At 36.4% G+C, this 18,847-nt stretch overlaps 1 protein-coding gene across 4 annotated transcripts in view; it reads left to right on the top strand.

The window, feature by feature from the left end:
- The window catches only part of HERC2 (HECT and RLD domain containing E3 ubiquitin protein ligase 2), a 103,544-nt gene that overhangs the window by 80,280 nt on the left and 4,417 nt on the right, over window positions 1–18,847 (top strand). For all 4 annotated transcript variants that reach the window (XM_077781525.1, XM_077781527.1, XM_077781526.1 and 1 more), the window contains 18 exons: window positions 547–678; window positions 1,194–1,352; window positions 1,444–1,562; window positions 1,949–2,074; window positions 2,993–3,148; window positions 3,295–3,410; window positions 3,528–3,726; window positions 4,875–5,089; window positions 5,330–5,507; window positions 6,312–6,473; window positions 7,539–7,630; window positions 8,524–8,663; window positions 9,687–9,874; window positions 10,519–10,716; window positions 12,375–12,458; window positions 16,645–16,786; window positions 17,597–17,791; window positions 17,889–18,001. In XM_077781525.1, coding sequence (XP_077637651.1) covers window positions 547–678; window positions 1,194–1,352; window positions 1,444–1,562; window positions 1,949–2,074; window positions 2,993–3,148; window positions 3,295–3,410; window positions 3,528–3,726; window positions 4,875–5,089; window positions 5,330–5,507; window positions 6,312–6,473; window positions 7,539–7,630; window positions 8,524–8,663; window positions 9,687–9,874; window positions 10,519–10,716; window positions 12,375–12,458; window positions 16,645–16,786; window positions 17,597–17,791; window positions 17,889–18,001 — 2,714 coding nt within the window. The remainder of the gene's footprint in view (window positions 1–546; window positions 679–1,193; window positions 1,353–1,443; window positions 1,563–1,948; window positions 2,075–2,992; window positions 3,149–3,294; window positions 3,411–3,527; window positions 3,727–4,874; window positions 5,090–5,329; window positions 5,508–6,311; window positions 6,474–7,538; window positions 7,631–8,523; window positions 8,664–9,686; window positions 9,875–10,518; window positions 10,717–12,374; window positions 12,459–16,644; window positions 16,787–17,596; window positions 17,792–17,888; window positions 18,002–18,847) is intronic.

Here is an 18,847-nt window from a genome sequence, read left to right on the forward strand (position 1 = left end):
TCTTGATGTCTCTGATTTAATTTTTAGGCACTATTAATTTCTAGCAGGTTTTTGAGGAATATTTTTAATCTCATCAAATTTTGTTGAACCTACCCATACACTACATTATGTGCAAGGGTCTTTAGCTACTGCCTGTGCAGTCATAATGTAGGCTTTTCATGCTGACCCATTTTTCCTCAAAGGTCTTTCATTACTGAGATATTTCTGGTTGGTTCCTGGTTGGAAGCTGTAAAGCTTAATTTAATTTTCAGGCTATTAAATATTTTTGTAATGTGAAAGATAAATTGAAAATAGGACAATGGATTTTAATAAGCTCTTGTCAAGAGCCTCCTACTTGTGGTATTAGGCTATCTGCTAGCAGTGCTAACTGAACTTTTTAAGACTTAATGTAACATCTTCATATTTATGTTCATGTACTTCACATAGCTGTTTTTCTTGAATGCCTTTGTGTGATGTTTATGATTTTTAACCAATTGCTATAGATGACTGGCTCTGTATTGGCTCAGACAGTATAGCTGAGTATGTTTGTCTTGCCTGCTGTACCAGGTCGTGAGTGGTCAGATTGGTCTAGTGAATTGCGAATTCCAGGGGATGAATTGAAGTGGAAGTTCATCAGTGATGGGTCTGTAAATGGATGGGGATGGCGATTCACAGTTTATCCTATCATGCCAGCTGCAGGTAAGGTATCACATGCAACATTTACAGGAGGCTAAGAGTAGATTTTATTGTTTGCTTTTTACACTGCACTTACCACTGTGTGGTATTTACATGCCGAAGTTCAATAGTTCATTTACATTTATACTAACAAAACATTTTCATTCATACTTAGGAAGCATTTTCAGCTAAGTTCTGAGAGGTGCAGGACTTGTACATTGAGAAGAGAGAAAAATATTTTGTAGCCACTCTAGTTTGCCTCTTCATCAGTGAAGAGAGGATACTTCTGGGACACAGGTCATCTGAAATGCCCTTATCTTTTAAAATCCATCTGTTTTAAAATTATGTAAATCAAGTCATGAAAGTGCATCTTTCTTCCTGTCTCTTCAAAGGGAAGTAGAGTAGATAACTCATGCAGACTAGCCCTCTAGAGTGCTGTGTTTGGTCAACTAAGTCCTGCCTATGTTCTGTTATTATTTCAGTTCGAGGACAAACCTTCCCCAGCTTTTTTTTCTGTTGTTCCTTTTTGTTTCTTGCAGGCCCTAAAGACCTTCTCTCAGATCGTTGCATTCTTTCATGTCCCTCAATGGATTTGGTTACGTGTTTGTTGGATTTCCGCTTAAATTTTGCTTCCAACAGGAGCATAGTTCCTCGCTTGGCAGCTTCTCTTGCAGCTTGTGCTCAACTGAGTGCCTTAGGTGAGTGTAGTCTTAAAATTAGGTCTGTTTTTTTGAAGCTGTGATGATTGTTTTAAGTAATTATGTTCTTTGTGTGCTTATTTTTCCTTAGCTGCTGGCCACAGAATGTGGGCCTTGCAGAGACTGCGGAAGCTGCTCACCACGGAGTTTGGCCAGTCCATTAACATCAACCGGATCTTAGGGGACAATGAGGGAGAAACACGAGCTTTGGTAAGAAGGCAGTGGTGCTCTCCTCTTCACATTTTTCATATTAAGATTAAAGTGCTAGACCTGATGTACAGTGTTTTTTTGTTCACGGCAAAATAGGAAATGGGCAGATTAAGTCTTCTTGCACAGGTCTGCAAGTCTGCTAAAAGTATTCCAGTTTAGAAAAGACAAAATGGCTAATTCCAAGACTTAACAGGTGTGCTTTTTGAATTGCCAAAAAGGAGTAGATAAAATTTCTTTTTTTGTTTTGAACAAGTGGATGGAAATGGTATTTCACACAGCTAGTTGTAGGTTGGGAAGTTATTTCTGTTTTGTCACAGTCATCTAAATAATGTACTTGCTGTAATGCATGCACTATGACTAACTTTCTAGTTGTGTGGTGTCTCTAGAGTTTCACAGGGAGTGCTTTAGCTGCTTTGGTTAAAGGTCTTCCAGAAGCTTTGCAGCGACAGTTTGACTATGAGGACCCCATTGTGAGAGGTGGCAAACAATTGCTCCACAGCCCTTTCTTTAAGGTAATGCAGAAAGATCAGTAACGACCACATTGAAGTAGTTGTGGGATTTTTTTGAGCTGTGCTAAGCTCACTTAGTCCTATATCAGTAATGTTTACTGGGCAAAATCAGAATACTGCTTCTGAAAGGAGAATCAAATATGCATAACCAGAATTCTGCTTCTAAAAGGAGACTCAAATACACAAATGAAAACTAAAGAGTACTTAGCTAGGCAGAGAAACTCAGGAAAACATCTTGTAAGAACAGTTCTTGGTAAGTGATTTGAGTTTTCCTAATAGGAATGTTGTATATTTCTATTTAGTTAGTTTAGTACTCTGAAGGTTCTTTTACGTCCAGTTGGAAAAAATGAAAATGTCTTAAATGGACCCTGTATTGTAAAGTAAAAATAAACAAGCTGAAGAAGTCTGGAGAACAGCAAGAAGAAGAGAAGGTGAAAAAAACTCATTTGTAGTATAAAAGAGAAACTAAGAGGGAGAAAATCTTGAAAGTTTATAGAAGGAAATAATATGTTGTTCACAATATTAATCTGAAACATTGATTTGAAATTGAGTCAAACTGAAAATCAGTTGAAAATTCATTGAATTGTAGAAAGGAGACTTAGTTTGGAAATGGGTAAAATGTTAAGCACATGCGATTTGATGTGGAAAAGGAAATTCATCTGAGAATGTTTTTCACAGGGAGGTTATGAAAATTTTTGTGTTGAAAGAGGAGATTAGATACCTAACCATGTGAGATCATGGAGCTACACTTGATGTTGCCCCATCCATGAGGGTAATGAAGATGGCTCTTGGTGACTTTACATGTCTTTGAGACTGTTCAGACTCTACTGACCTATGAGCTATTCATCTCTGTCAAACACATATTGCTTTTTATTGCATACTTTTTATACCTCTCTAAAAATGTTTTTTGATTGTCTGAAGGTGCTTGTGGCTCTTGCTTGTGATCTGGAGTTGGACACTCTCCCTTGCTGTGCAGAGACACACAAATGGGCCTGGTTCAGGAGATACTGCATGGCATCCAGGGTTGCTGTGGCTCTTGATAAAAGGACACCCTTACCCCGCCTTTTCCTTGATGAGGTACAGCAGGAGTACTTTGGATTGCTAATGAACATGTGAAAGTGTCTCATGTAAAAAGATACACTGAGTTTGAATTAATTTATGCCAGCTGTGATAGGAGTAATCAATAACATGAGTAATGTTGTTTAATGCAAAATATTTCACAGGTGGCAAAGAAAATCCGGGAACTAATGGCAGATAATGAAAATATGGATTCTCTTCATGAGTGCCATGACGTCTTTAAAAGAGAACAGGATGAGCAGCTTGTCCAGTGGATGAATAGGTAATTTCTTTCAACTGTTACTGGTTTGGTATTGTGATACTTTGTTGTACAACGATAGAGTGCCTTTTATGTGACGTTTAAAAAGCTCTTTAAGATTTTGTTTTGCATTTCCTGCAGACGACCTGATGATTGGACACTTTCAGCTGGAGGCAGTGGAACTATTTATGGTTGGGGTCATAATCACAGAGGACAGCTTGGTGGAATTGAAGGAGCAAAGGTTAAAGTCCCAACTCCATGTGAAGCTCTTGCCACTCTTAGACCAGTGCAATTAATTGGTGGTGAACAGACTCTGTTTGCAGTGACTGCTGATGGGAAAGTAAGGATACAACAAATGATTACTTATCAATGCTCTCTTGAAATATTTCACCATCAGTCATAATGGGTTTGACTAAATGAAAAATAGTGTGCATTTTGATAGCAGTAACTTTATTTTACTTTTTTTTTTAAGAATCAGAACTGTACCAACTCCACCAGTATTTTGTAGGACTGCAGTCACTATTGCATTAAATGGCTGAAAGAAGAAATGTATTTGAGTTCTCAATTCAAAAATGTGATCAGATTTTGTCAAACAAAGTTGGGTACAAGCAGCATGCTCACAGAATTCCCCAAAACAGGGGTGATTATTTCTGTCTAACAGGGGAGAGGTGTAATGTGAGATAGTTCACAGTTGGCTAAATGTAAGTTAGATGTTGCAGGATCTAATTTCCTGGTGCTGAAATCCTGAGTGAAAAGGAATCTCAGTGCATGCAGAAGTTTAGTGTAAGGTATAGGGGAAAAAAAATCAGTTAATTAATTTGAAAAGTTTTTTTTTTATACAGGTGGCAGCTGTTAAGGATATGATAGAGAGTTTTAGCAATAGCTTTGTGTAACAGTTACATTCATCTAGTGAGGTACTGTAATAATTCCTTAGGGTCAGTATCATGCTTGTTAATTTACAGAAGGGTAAAGAGCAGATTAGTGGCATTTCTCAACATCATTCTGTTGAAAGAAATTACTTTCAGAGAGACAGAGCGAAAAACAGTAATTAAAACTGCATCTGTGGGATGGAAAGGAAAGAAGCAACTGTGTTTAGGTGTTTATGTTCTACAGAAGAAAGAAAGAAAAGTAGAATAGTGCTGCTTGGAGGGAGAGCTACAGGCAGTAGATGATTTTGTAATGCTATCGTGCAAAGCTATGGTCTCTTGATAGTTTTACAAAATAAGCTTTAGTATTTCACAGTAAATCCATTAAGTCAGTGAGAGTTCTTATTGACTTTAATGTAGCCACATTTTCCCAAAGTTTTTCTGTGAAATATTTTAAAATATTTCCTTATTTTCCAAAAGAGAGAAAATAAGAAGCCTGTAAGAAACTGGGTTTTTAGACTTATCCTTGAACTGCATCCTGACGTACATACATTAAGAATTCTTCTCTAGAATTAATTTTGTGTGAAGCAGACAAAACTAAATTTTATTCTTTACTTTAAAGCTGTATGCCACTGGATATGGAGCAGGTGGTAGGCTTGGAATTGGAGGAACAGAATCAGTTTCTACTCCAACTTTACTGGAATCCATTCAACACGTGTTCATAAAGAAAGTTGCTGTGAACTCAGGAGGAAAGCACTGTTTAGCATTGTCATTTGAAGGAGAAGTTTATTCTTGGGGTGAAGCAGAAGATGGCAAACTTGGTCATGGAAACCGAAGGCAAGTAACACATGAAAATGTTACTTAAAAAAAACAATTAATGTATACTTATCATAGTCGCTGTCTATCACTTAATTTTTCTAGTCAAAAATAAATCATTAGGATATTAAACTGGAGAAAAGCAAATACTCAGCGATTTTAAGTGTCCTCATTCTTACTTTAAAAGAGGGCTCTCCCTACACTGGTGAATGTGAGTGATCTATCCCAGAAATTTTGTCCAGACAGATGTTTTCTTTACAGCCCCTGTGATCGCCCTCGCGTGATTGAGTCTCTGAGAGGCATAGAAGTGGTTGACATTGCTGCTGGGGGAGCCCACAGCGCCTGTATTACAGCTGCAGGAGACCTTTTCACATGGGGAAAGGGACGGTATGGACGCCTTGGCCATGGAGATAGTGAGGACCAGCTAAAACCTAAACTGGTAGGAAACCTTTGGAGCACTCAACCGTCTTAGTCCAGTTAATATCTTCGGATTTACAACTTTGTGTTTCTGCATACAAAGAATGAAAGGGCAGAACACTGGCATGTATTTGTAAGAAATAAACAAGGTGCCATGATTGAAAGGATAAAATGAGAGAGGAGCTGCTAGTGGTCACCAAACAGCTTACAAGAAATTAATTTTATATATTTAAAGAAAATTTAAAGAAATATGTGAAGTTTCATGCTGCTTTTGAATGATGGATTGTGCCACCTGGTAGTGTCAAGGATAGGAAAGATGTGATGTATGTGGGTCACCAACCTTTTACTTTGTGATTCCCCGTGCCATAATTCATCACTAGGTGGCATAATTTCAAAAGATGTTGACAAAATTCAGATTATGATGCAAGCGCCCATAAATTGTAAACTAGCAAAAGATTACTTGAAAATAAGATTTTTTTTTCACGTGCTATATTCAGTACATGGCCAAAGTGCCTGGAATTATTTCAACAGAATATAGTCTCTGATAACCTTAGGTGTTTTGTATTGTTCTCCCTGACACTGAGGTAAAAAATTCAACTACTTCACCAACTAAAAGATAATAAATCCTGTATTTAAAATACATGGCTAGTTTTCATTTTGCTGTTTGAAAAGAGCAAAGCTCTTAGAGTTGCCTTTATTTCCTTGTTCCTGTGCTATTTCAGACTTGTAGTTCCAGTCATCACCTCTCTAAGCTGAGTTTGTCATCTTTTGTGAAACTAAATAATGGAGTATTTTAGGTAAACAAAAAAGGGTGATTTCATTCCAGGTGGAAGCTCTCCAGGGTTACCGTGTGATTGATATAGCCTGTGGCAGTGGAGATGCACAGACACTGTGCCTCACTGATGATGATACAGTCTGGTCCTGGGGTGATGGAGATTATGGAAAACTTGGGAGAGGAGGTAGTGATGGCTGTAAAGTACCAATGAAGGTATTTCTGTGTAATTTTATTTTTTTGTTGCTTTAGAAACTATGATGTTGGTGAAGAATTATGACAGATTTGTCAATATGTGCAAACTTTCATCCATCCTGGAACATCAGTATTCTTCTGGTGGTGGTTAAGAGCTTTGTAGGCTACAGTAACAGGACTTTAAGCTTTGTGCTAACTGTTAAAGTTGCATTTGAAGGTTTTTCTTTGGAAAACATTGCTGCTGTAGATAGTACTGCTAATTCTAATTTTGGTTCCAGTCAAAACATTAGGTTTTGCCAAGAAATCTTCATATTTCCTTCTGTTAATAAATTTACAATAGTCTTAAGGTCAGCGCAGAAAGGGGTATCAATTAATTTAAAAGTAATCTCTTTCTGTGAATGCATAGTTGACTTGGAATTTCTTCACATGTTATGGATGAAATCCACATAACCATTAAATTTGAGTTCCAGCATTTGTTATGAAGGTGAATGTTGCTTGTGTTTGAGAAATGGGTCTGTCACTGTGTGTACTTATGCACAGTGGATTTTAGATCCTGAATCCAGAATCACTCAGACTTGAATACAAGTACCCAAGTATCGTTCTGTTTCCAAATGTTTCCAGCTTGGTGTAACAGTGTAAAAACAGCTTGTTTATGTTTCATCAGTCAATCCTGTGGGACGGATGGTAAAGCAGCGTAATGTCCTTCACAGAATAGATCTGCTGGAGATAGAAATATTTTTATTTTGTCAGCAGAATTACATGCATGTCATACAAGCTAAGGATGATTGAGTGTTAGTAGACAAAGCCTTATCATTTCTACTCTGGGAAATTGCTGAGTAACTATGGGCAAAACATTCTAGTGGTGATTTTCAGCAGTTTGGGAAATTTGAGCTCCTTTTCAGTACTTAAGCAGTAAATGGTAGAAAGATGAAAGAAAGGGAAGTCTTCTAAACCATCTACATAAATATTCTAATTTGTAAATTTGCATGTAGACATACAGTAACTTGTTATATTTTACTTAAGACCATTGAGTCTATAGTCTCCTTAATTAACTAATCTAATTTTAATTTGATATTATTTTTCTAGATTGATTCCCTTACAGGTCTCGGAGTGGTTAAAGTAGAATGTGGATCACAATTTTCTGTGGCCCTTACCAAATCTGGAGCTGTGTATACATGGTGAGTATTCTGTATTTGTTATTTTGACAGTGTTAGATGTCACCTTGTCTGTAGCAGATATCAGTGTTACGCTTCCTTCACTGTTTTGATCTTCTCTTTCAAAAATTCTTTGACTTCCTGAGTCTTGATTAGTAATAAAATCTCCCACTTGGGGGAACATTTTCTAGTGCCACGAATGAAAAATCCAATTATTTTGTCTTGGAAACCTAAGCACAGGGTTGTCATTCCAGACACTGACCACTGTAAGATGCAGAACTTCCAAGGAGGTCAGTAGGATAAGCATGAAGTGTCATGCAGGGCATAAAGTGATAACATAAATAACATTCTCATGTATTATCAAAACTGTGTTTAGCTTGTGGCTGTAGTCTGAGAATTTGATTTTAGGAATCATTGTTTTATTCTTCCTTACACCATTCCAGATTTTTTAGTTTAAACTGCTAGACTGAAATGTTTAAAAAGACTGAGCAAAATACCTTCCCAACTTTCCTCAGCTACCTTGTTTGTATAGCATTTTGGTATCCTTGAACTGTATGAAGTTCTAGTCTCTGAGATCAGTAAATACACTGATTTTGCAGATAAATGCTTCTAATACTTGACTCCTCTAAGAGTTAAAAGTAAAGACCACCCTCTGGAAAAGTGATTAAAGGAACTACCCAGATTAAGTAGAAACATTGTATTGGAGCTGTAAAGAGTCTGTACTGAGTCAGCAGAATCACATCCATACAGAGTAGTGATGATTCATGTTGAATATTTGGAGAATATTTTGGTATTTGACTTAATAAGTACATCTAAAGGTCAAGTGTCACTCTAAAGGTCAAGTGTCAGATGTAACCTGTCATTACATTTTTTTCCACAGTTAAAACTCAGTTTTAAAATGTTTATTCTCCGTGCAGGGGCAAGGGAGACTATCATCGCTTAGGCCATGGATCTGATGACCATGTTAGAAGACCACGACAAGTGCAGGGACTGCAAGGAAAGAAAGTTATTGCAATTGCTACGGGGTCTTTGCACTGTGTTTGCTGCACTGAAGATGGTATAAAAATCAAATAATTTATTTAGTTCTTAGCAATGAATTTTAAAAAACTCAAACTTTATCTTTTAGTCAACTGTTGGTAGGTTGTCCTTGCTAACAGTGCTGATTCTCTATGTTCATGGACATATTTTGTATTTGCAGATGTTGAACAGCAAGCATGACATAAAAGTGATCACATAAAACTAAATCAATGAAAATTTAAGAATTCAAGTTGCAGGAACACTGATCAAAATAAAATACAGAGCTCTAAAGATGATTACAGAATTGTCAAGCAGTAGCATTGAATAGACTTGGCCTTTTTTTTTGCAGAGTCTTGGGAGTTTGCTGAAGTGTTTAACTTACTAAATGAAGCACTGCACAAACAATATTGCTTCTTGCATAGCAGGTTGAGATAGTGAATGTTCTCTGTATCAGATTCACTCCCACAATTAACAAGTCTGCACAATAACTGAGTATTTCATAGGTGCTAGTGAAATATACAAGCTGAAAATGAATGTGAGTAATGAATATAGCTGCAGAAAATAAATGCTCAGGAATGAGGTTGTTACTTTTAAAGTATTTCCCAATTATCTTGCAACAGCAAGCACCTATTTTAGTATCTTGTCTAGTAATAGAGCTTATCATAGAATTTTTGTCTTACACAAAATATTAAGCCTTTCAATTTTTTTTTTTTTTCATATTGCTTTTGCTTTTGCTATGAAACTGTCAAACACATGCTGTTCCTGATGTTCTGTTCCAGAGTATGGTGCTCTACCATCTCCTCCTATTCTGGAGCAGAACCTTTCAGTTATACAAACTGTGAGAAAAGAAATGCATGTTATGCAGCTGCTCTGTAGAGACTGTGGACCTGACTGTGTCAATCAAGATTTATCTACGCTAGATAGTGGATTTCAGGATGGCCATCAGTCACAGGAATCTTGTTACAGCCCAAGGCCTTATCTGGTTAAATAGTTGATAACCTTTTTGCCTTTTTATAAAATTATCTCTTAGCCTCAGGATAATAAATTGTTTTTATTGGTTTAGGGGAAGTGTATACATGGGGAGATAATGATGAAGGGCAGCTTGGAGATGGAACAACTAATGCCATCCAAAGACCACGCCTGGTTGCAGCACTTCAGGGTAAAAAGATCAACAGAGTAGCATGTGGCTCAGCACATACTTTAGCTTGGTCAACCAGTAAACCTGCTAATGCTGGCAAGCTGCCTACACAGGTAATGTTTTTGGCTTATTTAATTCAGATTTTAAGCGTACTTAGTGTGCTTATTGCTGACTTTTCAGTAGATGTATTTCCTTCCCAAATCCTTGTATAAGCTCAGTGTGCTTTGGTTTGACTTTAAGTTTGAGCCAGTTACTTTGTTTTACTGCTATATTTCCAAATGATTCAATTTTGCTGAGCTGAAAAAGCCTCTTCATTCAGTTTTTAATCCAAATGTGGAACAGTAACTCCGTTTGAATATTGGCAGGAATTTAATTCTGCCTTACAGCTATGAAAATGGTATGCCTTCCAAGGGAGTTCTTAGTTGCATGCTTTATATTGTTTTTTGAATTCTATTTCAGCTATGCATGGAAGTTGTGATGACAGGATGTAAAATGTATTTGTTCATGGATAAATTGTAAGATATGGAACAGCACTTGTATTCTAGCTGTCATATAATACTTGGTTCAGTTTAGATGGATACTGTTAGTATCTTTTATAAACAGCTGAACTCCATGTATGAATTTTTGACAGAGTGAATTAGCAAATACCTGAATTTCTAATAAAGTTTACCTACACATCTAAAGATTGTTGTTCTATTGAATGCAACAAAGTGTATAATAATTATAGTTTACATTGGATATCATTGCCTCATTATAGGTTCCTATGGAGTACAATCATCTGCAGGAAATTCCCATAATTTCATTAAGAAACAGGCTTTTGCTCCTGCATCACATTTCAGAACTCTTCTGTCCATGCATTCCAATGTTTGATCTTGAAGGAAGACTTGATGAAACAGGTCAAGGACCCTCAGTTGGGTTTGACACATTGCGGGGAATACTGATATCACAGGGAAAGGTATTGTACCAAACTTTCTAAGGGAGAGATTTGTAACCATAACAGAGAAGTGCTGTTTAAGCTATTTCTGAAGAAAAAAGAACTGTATATCTCAATTTCTTCCGTAAGTTGTGTGTCAGATATTTGCAATCTGATGATGCAAACTTCTGCCTTTGTGTTCTTTCTACAGTGTTTTTCTCAGTTCATCATAGTATTTTTGTGTGTTGATCTTGAAAATAACTTTATGCTGTAAATCTTCAGTTTGTAGTAGTGCTGAATTCTTCTAGAGTATTAATATAAATGTAAGAGAGCAGACAATGATCAATTCATACCTGTTTGTGTTTCAGTTATCAAGTTCAGGTGATATACGAGTTAATCCACAGCTCTGTGCAGATACAAACTTGTTTTAGACTGAGCTAAAAGGGAAGATGGACTATTGAGGAGTTTAATCTCAGGTGGTAGTGAAAGGGGGTTGTAGTAGTTACATCAAGTCAGTCATGAGAAAATGTAGATAACTGCAATGCTTCAAAGCTGCAACACTTATTCAAAACTTCAGATACGATAAGCCATGAAAACATGGTTTGCCTTCAGTATAATCTTGAGGTTTGGGTTTGAATTTTCTCACTGTCAAAGTAATTTGTCTAACTGAGAAAGAAAACATTATGCAGACAGAATCTGCTGGGAGATATCTTTGAAAAGAGAACTGATCAAGTTTCCCCCTGCAGTGCTGTTCTGTGTCCTTAAATACAACATGTGGCTGGTAACTGGACAACTCAGTGTCTGTTGTCTCAGGTTTCTCCAGACTCAAGTAAAATTGTGTAGTAGAACAAGCAAGCTGTGTACATACTCCACAGACCAAGGGAACTCATCAAAACCTAAACTAGAGAGGAAATCCTTGCTGTTCTGTTCATGAGACTTTTATTTGTTAATGCTGTAATTCTGAGTCCTTAGATACCTAATGTTACATATAAGAATGTGTATGCAGGATGCACATTCAACCTAATTTCCTTGAGTCTGCAGAATAGTTACAGAAAGGCTTCAAACATAAGATAAAATGGGATATCAGGCATAAATACATCAGAAGCATTCACAAGACATCACAGGTTGTGATGCCATATTCATATCTAGGCATTTAAATCAGCCTGCCTTCAGAGAGTCTAAAGACTTCAAAATCTTCTTAATCTTGCTTGAAATAGGCTGTAAAATTATATCCAAATATTTAGTGAGGGAACCGTGGATACCTGAATTTGCTTTTTTAAAAAAAAATTGTTTTTATTTATTACTTTCCATAGCAAGATGATCTCATCTTTGGCTTTTGATTGTCATACTCTGTTAATTATCCTCTATATACTTACATTTTTCTAGTATAAACTAATTTATACTTGTATTCAGCAATACCTTGATTACTTAATAATTGTATCTGGGTGCAGTGGTTTTAAGCCATGGTTTTAAGTGATACAGATGGGACTTTTTTTTTACTTTTTTAGTACCCTCACTGTTTTAGACATGAAACAGATTAGCACAAATAACAAGATCATTGACTTACATCTTGCACATTGATATTCTGGTGCTTTTTTATTTCCTGGGTTGAACTGCATGTCAGCCTGCAAAATATGTGCAGGGTTCTTACTTGATTTCATTTTTCCATTATCTGTTTTTACTTTTTTTTTTTTTTTAAGGAGGCAGCTTTCAGAAAAGTTGTGCAAGCTACTATGGTGAGAGACCGTCAGCATGGGCCAGTCGTGGAGCTTAACAGGATACAGGTATCTTCAGATGAAGTTTTGATTCACTCTATGTATGTTTAGCCCACGGTGCTGTGTTGGTCAAAGCCCTTTGTTTTAGCTATTTGGTATCTGAATCCTAAAGACTTGAATTTTTATCAGAGAATCAAATAATAAAGAAGTGACTGCAGTTTTAGGGCTACTTGTATTCTTTTCAGTATGTTTTTATCCATACTACAGTTGTTTGCGGAGAGGGTGACACCTGTTGAAATGTTAAGTGAATGATTTAGACACTTAAGGAGCAAAGTATATCCTGCTTGATAAAGGACTGCCTTTTCAGAACTCACTACATTAGATAGTTTAAGAGAGTAATGATTCTGATGCTTTTCTTGCCTTTCCATATGCTCAGCTGAATGAAAGGTAAAAAAAGAAAAAAAAAGTGAAGGGTAAGAAGAAAAAAGGCAAGGAAAGAAAGAAAGCTCTTGAATATAATTGAAATTCAGGATGATACACTTTTGTCCTTTGGTGGTCATCACATGTAGTCATATTGATTGCAGAAGTCTTTGATACAAAAAGGCTTTCTTCTTTATCATTGATGTTAGAAAATGTAATGTTGTGCCTTAGGCCAGATATGCCTTTTTTCCATAGATACTTCTGTAACACAGAATAGTAAAACATTGTTTTCATTTAAATGGACTACAGCCTGATCTTAGAGTCTGTGTGCATTTCTTTCCTGTTGTGATGGGTTCTTTTTTCTTTTTTTTTCCCTTAATATGCAAAGCCATTGCCATTTGTGAGGTTAGAGTGGAGAAAATGTGAAAATTTAAACTTGTTATTTTCTGTTAGTGAACAAAAATACATCCTGTTTTGGCTGGACCCTGTTTCTACTTGACAATTTTCTATGGACATACTAAATTTCTTGTGCTAATGTTCTGTGACTGTGTTCTAGTCTATTAGAATCATACACTCACTAAGTTTTTACTCATTTGAGTCCAACTGTATTATTTGGGAAGCTGAAGAGAGTAGCAGAGATTTTTTAAATTACTTTGTAAGTGTATGAATTCAGAAAGTACAATAAATATTCCTGGTATTTTAAGCAGGAAACTAGTGATGAGTAGGTTTGGGATAGCTTCCTAGTGTCCTCCTTCATTAATTGAGATAGGTTTTCCTTTGTATTTCAATGTATTATTTAAATCTGTCTTGAACCCTAGAAAAACATTCCTTCTTCATAGCTTCTAGGGGAAATAAAATATTGCTGTGACTAACTCTGTCAGTTTAGCCAAGTGAAGACTAAAAAAAGTCATGGTCGTAATGTGCCCTGATTACACAGTACCAAATATGGCTTGCAATTTCCTGAGTTAGCTTTTGCTCAGAATGAAAATGTGGATTCTGAAACTGTTTGATCCTTTAATTGAAGGTTCAAGGCTACTTTATGTAGTCTCAAAAAAGCTAAATGTCAGTGTTAAATCTTTTACCTGCAGTGATATTTCAGGTGCAGCTGGGCTTTAAGACCCCTTGGCTTTCAGAAGACTCTTGCAGTTTATAGATTATATGGTGCAGTCAGTTCACTTCATATTCCTTGGTGTAAAAAAAAAAAAAAAGATGAGTTTTTAATTTAAACTTGTTTTCCAGGTATTGACTTGTCTTTTACAATACTTCCCCAGTGCTCCTGGCTGTTTGGTGGTTTCTTTGAAAGTACCAGAACTGAACATAACAGCAGTGTAAACACAAGCAAAGCAACACTCCCTTATCCTGGGCTCCAGTGTTACAGGGACCAGGTTCCTTTAGGGTAGATCCCATTCACCTTACATACTTCTTGGCCCCGGGTCTTTCTGTTGGGAGTCTTGTAATTGTGGGACATGGTGGATTTCTGTAGTTTTTCTGCTCAGGGTATGTGAGAAACAATATGGTGGCTGTACTGTAACTTAACTGTGTGCCACTCTTTTGTTTCTATAGCATAAAATGGAGTGTAGATATTTTATGCTTTGAACTGTAGCATGAAAGCAAGCTTGGATGCACAGAAGCATAAGGGATGCTGTTGGAGGATTGCATAGGGCAGAAGAAACCAAATTTCATGCAGGTTTATCCATACTACTTTTTGGGAATAGTCATTAAGTAAAATGTCTCAAAACAGCACCTGGGCCCTGTTCTGGAAAGGTGTAATATAAATGGTCAAAAGCTCAGCTAGCAGTTAAATGACTGGACTAGCTTCCAGTGCTCAGGTTTACTTACTGACCCTCTTACTTGCAGATCAGATTTTCCTAGTGTTTTAGTTGTGGTGTAGTTCATGCAGTGTCCAATGGATAGTGTGTTTTGACCTTTAAGCAGATACTTTCATGGTGTTAAAGTACATTTTTTGCACAGCATTGGAAAATAATTTCTTCCTTCTCAAAAGGATGCAAATTTCAGTTATTAAGGAGAATGGCTACTTTCATTAATCTAATATGGCAAAGAATCTCCTGGTTTAACATTCTTTTCTCTGAAGGGAGAATGTGATATGTATGGCTATATGAAGTACCATTTTAAGACTAGTTTCTTCCTCCTTACAAGGACTCCTTATGCAATATGGATTATAGGAATCTCACTAACATAAGTAAAAATGGTCTGATCTTAAAGTAGGCACAGCATATGAATGAATTAATGATTTGTTCTTTTGGAGTGTCATTTCAGATTAAATAACATCTCTCCATTATTGTCTCCTCCCTTATTAAATGTACTTTTAAATAACATTCATTTCATGACAGCCTTAATTTTCCTACACTGATCAGGCTAAGGTTTTTTTGTCTGCTTGTGTAAAATATTCTTTTCTATATTCTTCATGTTTTTATACACTTATTTATTCTGTAGCATTTAAGTTTGAGCATAGAAAACTGAAACTCGGGACAAGTGAGAACTGTGTACTTTTAAAATTACTACAGTGATACTTCAGTGCCTCTTCTGATGATTTTGTGACATCTTTGAATTGTGTCTTCTTCATAGATCTGTCTTAACATATATTCCTCTTATCTGATTCCAACTTAGAAGCTGTCATCTTTTTGTAAACTTTTTTAGTTAGTGTCTGAGTGCATGGCTTTATGTACTAGATTTCTCTTAGCTTCTGGGAGAGAATTCTTCTGGGTTGAAGAGAGTCTCATAGGATGGCGAGTATTTTTCAAGCTGCTTAAGACTAATAAAAAGTTTCTCAATTTGAAACTTCTTAGGCATACAAATTTCACAGAAATCCATTGAATTAAAACCAGCTTGTGCTGATGGAGAGCATCTTACACATGAAGAGGATCTGGGTGTGTCAGCCTTTCACTAAAACCTGAAAGAAGTCTGGTGGTTGTTTCATCCAGAGCCATCAGAAATACACAGCATGAGAACAACTGGATTTTGAGATGCACTGTAGCTTGTAGTGTGACTAAATATAGTGGGATAACTTTCAGCTATTTCTGAATGAATGGTCTCACAGGTGCTGAGGATCTGTGTGCACGCAGGAGCCCATTTGCAGTCAGGACAGGTTGAGAAGATGAATTGCAGAACACCAAGTGGGGGAAAAAAATCCTTTTGTTTCTTCAGCTCTCTGTTGACTTTCCATTTCTTTCCTCTTTATACTGGTGAAGTACTTTCTGTATTCTTTGTGTGCATCTCTTGCAGCAAAATCCATGGGAATTTACTTGAATACCAATGTTAGGGATCTCCATCAAATACTAAAATACTCTTTTTCTGTAGGTGCCTAAGAAAACATTATTCATGTATCTATATGTATTTTGGTAGTATTTACTCTCTTTTAGAGGCTCCTAGTAAGCATCATAGATGCATATTTAGTCATTTACTATTAATGAATATAAGAATAAAACATTCAGTTTTCTGGCCAACAGCACAATCTCTTATCTGTCTCATGTGGGAAAAAACTTACCCAGTTTTTTCAGTTGAATCTATGAGTAGAGATAAGATGAATTAACTAAATGAACTGAAATCAGAAAAACTTAATTAGCCAATTCATGAGTGGCTTCTTTAGAAACAAGAGAGGTCTTTATCATCAGACTTCATCTTTGCTATCCCTCTGTCTTTCCATTTTCCTTTAAAGCTGAACAGATACAGTGCTGATTAATGACAGATGAACAAAGAACACTTGGAGATTAAAGATAAGGCGTTGGTGGCTGGGGGAATTGAAAATTCCTTATCTGCACAGCGATGCCAGTTGAAATATGTCTTACAGTGACTTTATAATGTGCTTACTCAATAGGTAAAACGTTCCAGAAGTAAAGGAGGACTAGCTGGGCCTGATGGTACAAAGTCAGTGTTTGGACAGATGTGTGCTAAAATGAGCTCCTTTAGCCCTGATAGCCTTCTCCTTCCTCATCGTGTTTGGAAAGTCAAGTTTGTTGGTAAGAAAATTCTCAACACACCACCCCTTTCTGTTTTGCACTTTACAGTTTTTTTGGGATTTACTCTTTTGGAGAACCTGAAGGAAGGAAGAAAGGGATTCAGAAAAACAATGTATGTGTGTGGGCAGAGGAAGGTGTTTAAAATGTTGTGAAGTAAAAAATCTTTTATGATTTTAAATGAAAAATGATTTTATAAAACCCCTCAAGATTAGTGGAAGCATGTCTGTAATTCGCTTCAGGTTCTGGGGCAGCTCTTCTTCTTGCAACAAATGTTCTGCAGAATGTAAACCTAATTTTTCAGCTGTCTGAATTGGCAAATAATCTTGGCTAGCTAGTTTTAGTGGTAGGGTAGTTTAGGATAGGTAGTTTTAGTGATAGGTAGTTCACCTATCATTCTGAGCTTTTTAATAAAAAATATTTTGGATTGAGGAGCCATTTTATCTATTGTGTATGGGCTAAATAAAACTACTTCAAAAAGCCACTCATAAAAAATCAACACTATTACATTTCTATTTCTGTTGCATTTTACTGTGATTAGCATACAGCACAAAATATTTTTTGCACTCGGTTAAAATAGTATTTTTGGCATTGTGATATGTCATATAATCTAAATTATACATTTTGCAATTAACTGGGAATATCCAAATACAGAGCCAGACTTCTTGGGTTTTCATATGAAGGGATACAACACTGCAGCTTTTAGTAAACCTTTGTTTACTCAGTTATCCCCAGAGAGGAAATACATTTTATTTCAATACTTAATTAAATATTCTTTCAAAAATAACTTTTGAGCCTTTTTTCTTCTCCAAGGTGAATCTGTGGATGATTGTGGTGGAGGCTATAGTGAATCAATAGCAGAAATGTGTGAAGAACTTCAGAATGGGCTGACCCCTCTGTTAATTGTGACACCAAATGGAAGAGATGAATCTGGCGCAAACAGAGATTGTTTCCTATTAAATCCTGCTGCCAAGTCACTCCTGCATATGAACATGTTTCGTTTTCTTGGTAATTTCTTTGCAACTTTGTGACATTCTGTGTGCTTTATGTGTAGTCAGAATATTGGGAATCTAACAAAAGCAATGGACTATGTTTAAACTTACAGGTGTACTTTTGGGCATTGCTATCCGGACTGGTAGCCCTCTGAGCCTCAACCTGGCTGAGCCAGTGTGGAAACAGCTTGCGGGAATGAACCTAACAATTGCTGATCTCAGTGAGGTGAGAAGGAAGTTCCTGGGTAGGATATAACTTAGAGAAGACAGACTGTGGCATAAGTTTCTCAAGTGATTGGTTTCCTTGGTTTTTATGTCCTTCTATTTTGATTGACCTTTTATATTTTGAGCCACTATACAAGGATGATTTGTTCTGACTGTTTAAACTGTAAATTCAAGTTGTTCAAGAGTAGTTATATTTGAATTCTAGCCCATTCTCAAATTTTACCATGGGTTTGACTAGACAGTCTTTGCGGTTCAATTCCTACTTCCCAGTAGACCTTTCTGTAGCTGTTACTGTCTGTTGTACCCAGATGCAATAACTGATTTGAGAGCATGTGCTTGCACCGTTTTGAAGTAAAAGAAAGTGAGTTCAATCTGTTACTAGTTTGTTCTCACATACTGAATTTCACAAGCATTCAATTTCTGTTTACTGAGCTCAGTAAATGTGGAATAATACTTAGGTCTTCATTATGAAGATTCCTTCTCAAATACTGTCATGTAGAAATGCACTTCCTATAAAAGCATTGAGTCATTTACTTGTCATTGAGGGGATTCCTTTTGTACCAAATCCAGTGCTGGTAAGGATGATTATGCATTTAAGTTTTAAATCCCTTTTCTTATATGATACAGTTTCTTGGCAAATGCCCTCCAAAAAGATTAATATCTAGAATATGTACGCTCTCCCACATCCAACATAATGAAGCTTTATGCCAAGTACTAAGCTATTTTATGGCTTTGAATTCAAGTTAGATGAATTGTGGTCAGACATTGGTCAAAGCTTTTGGTAGGTGATACATGATGCACTGGTTTTGGTATGCAAGAGATGCTGTTGTATAGTGCTAGCATACTG

This window comes from Lonchura striata, chromosome 2, assembly GCF_046129695.1.
Source record: "Lonchura striata isolate bLonStr1 chromosome 2, bLonStr1.mat, whole genome shotgun sequence".
NCBI lineage: Eukaryota > Metazoa > Chordata > Aves > Passeriformes > Estrildidae > Lonchura > Lonchura striata.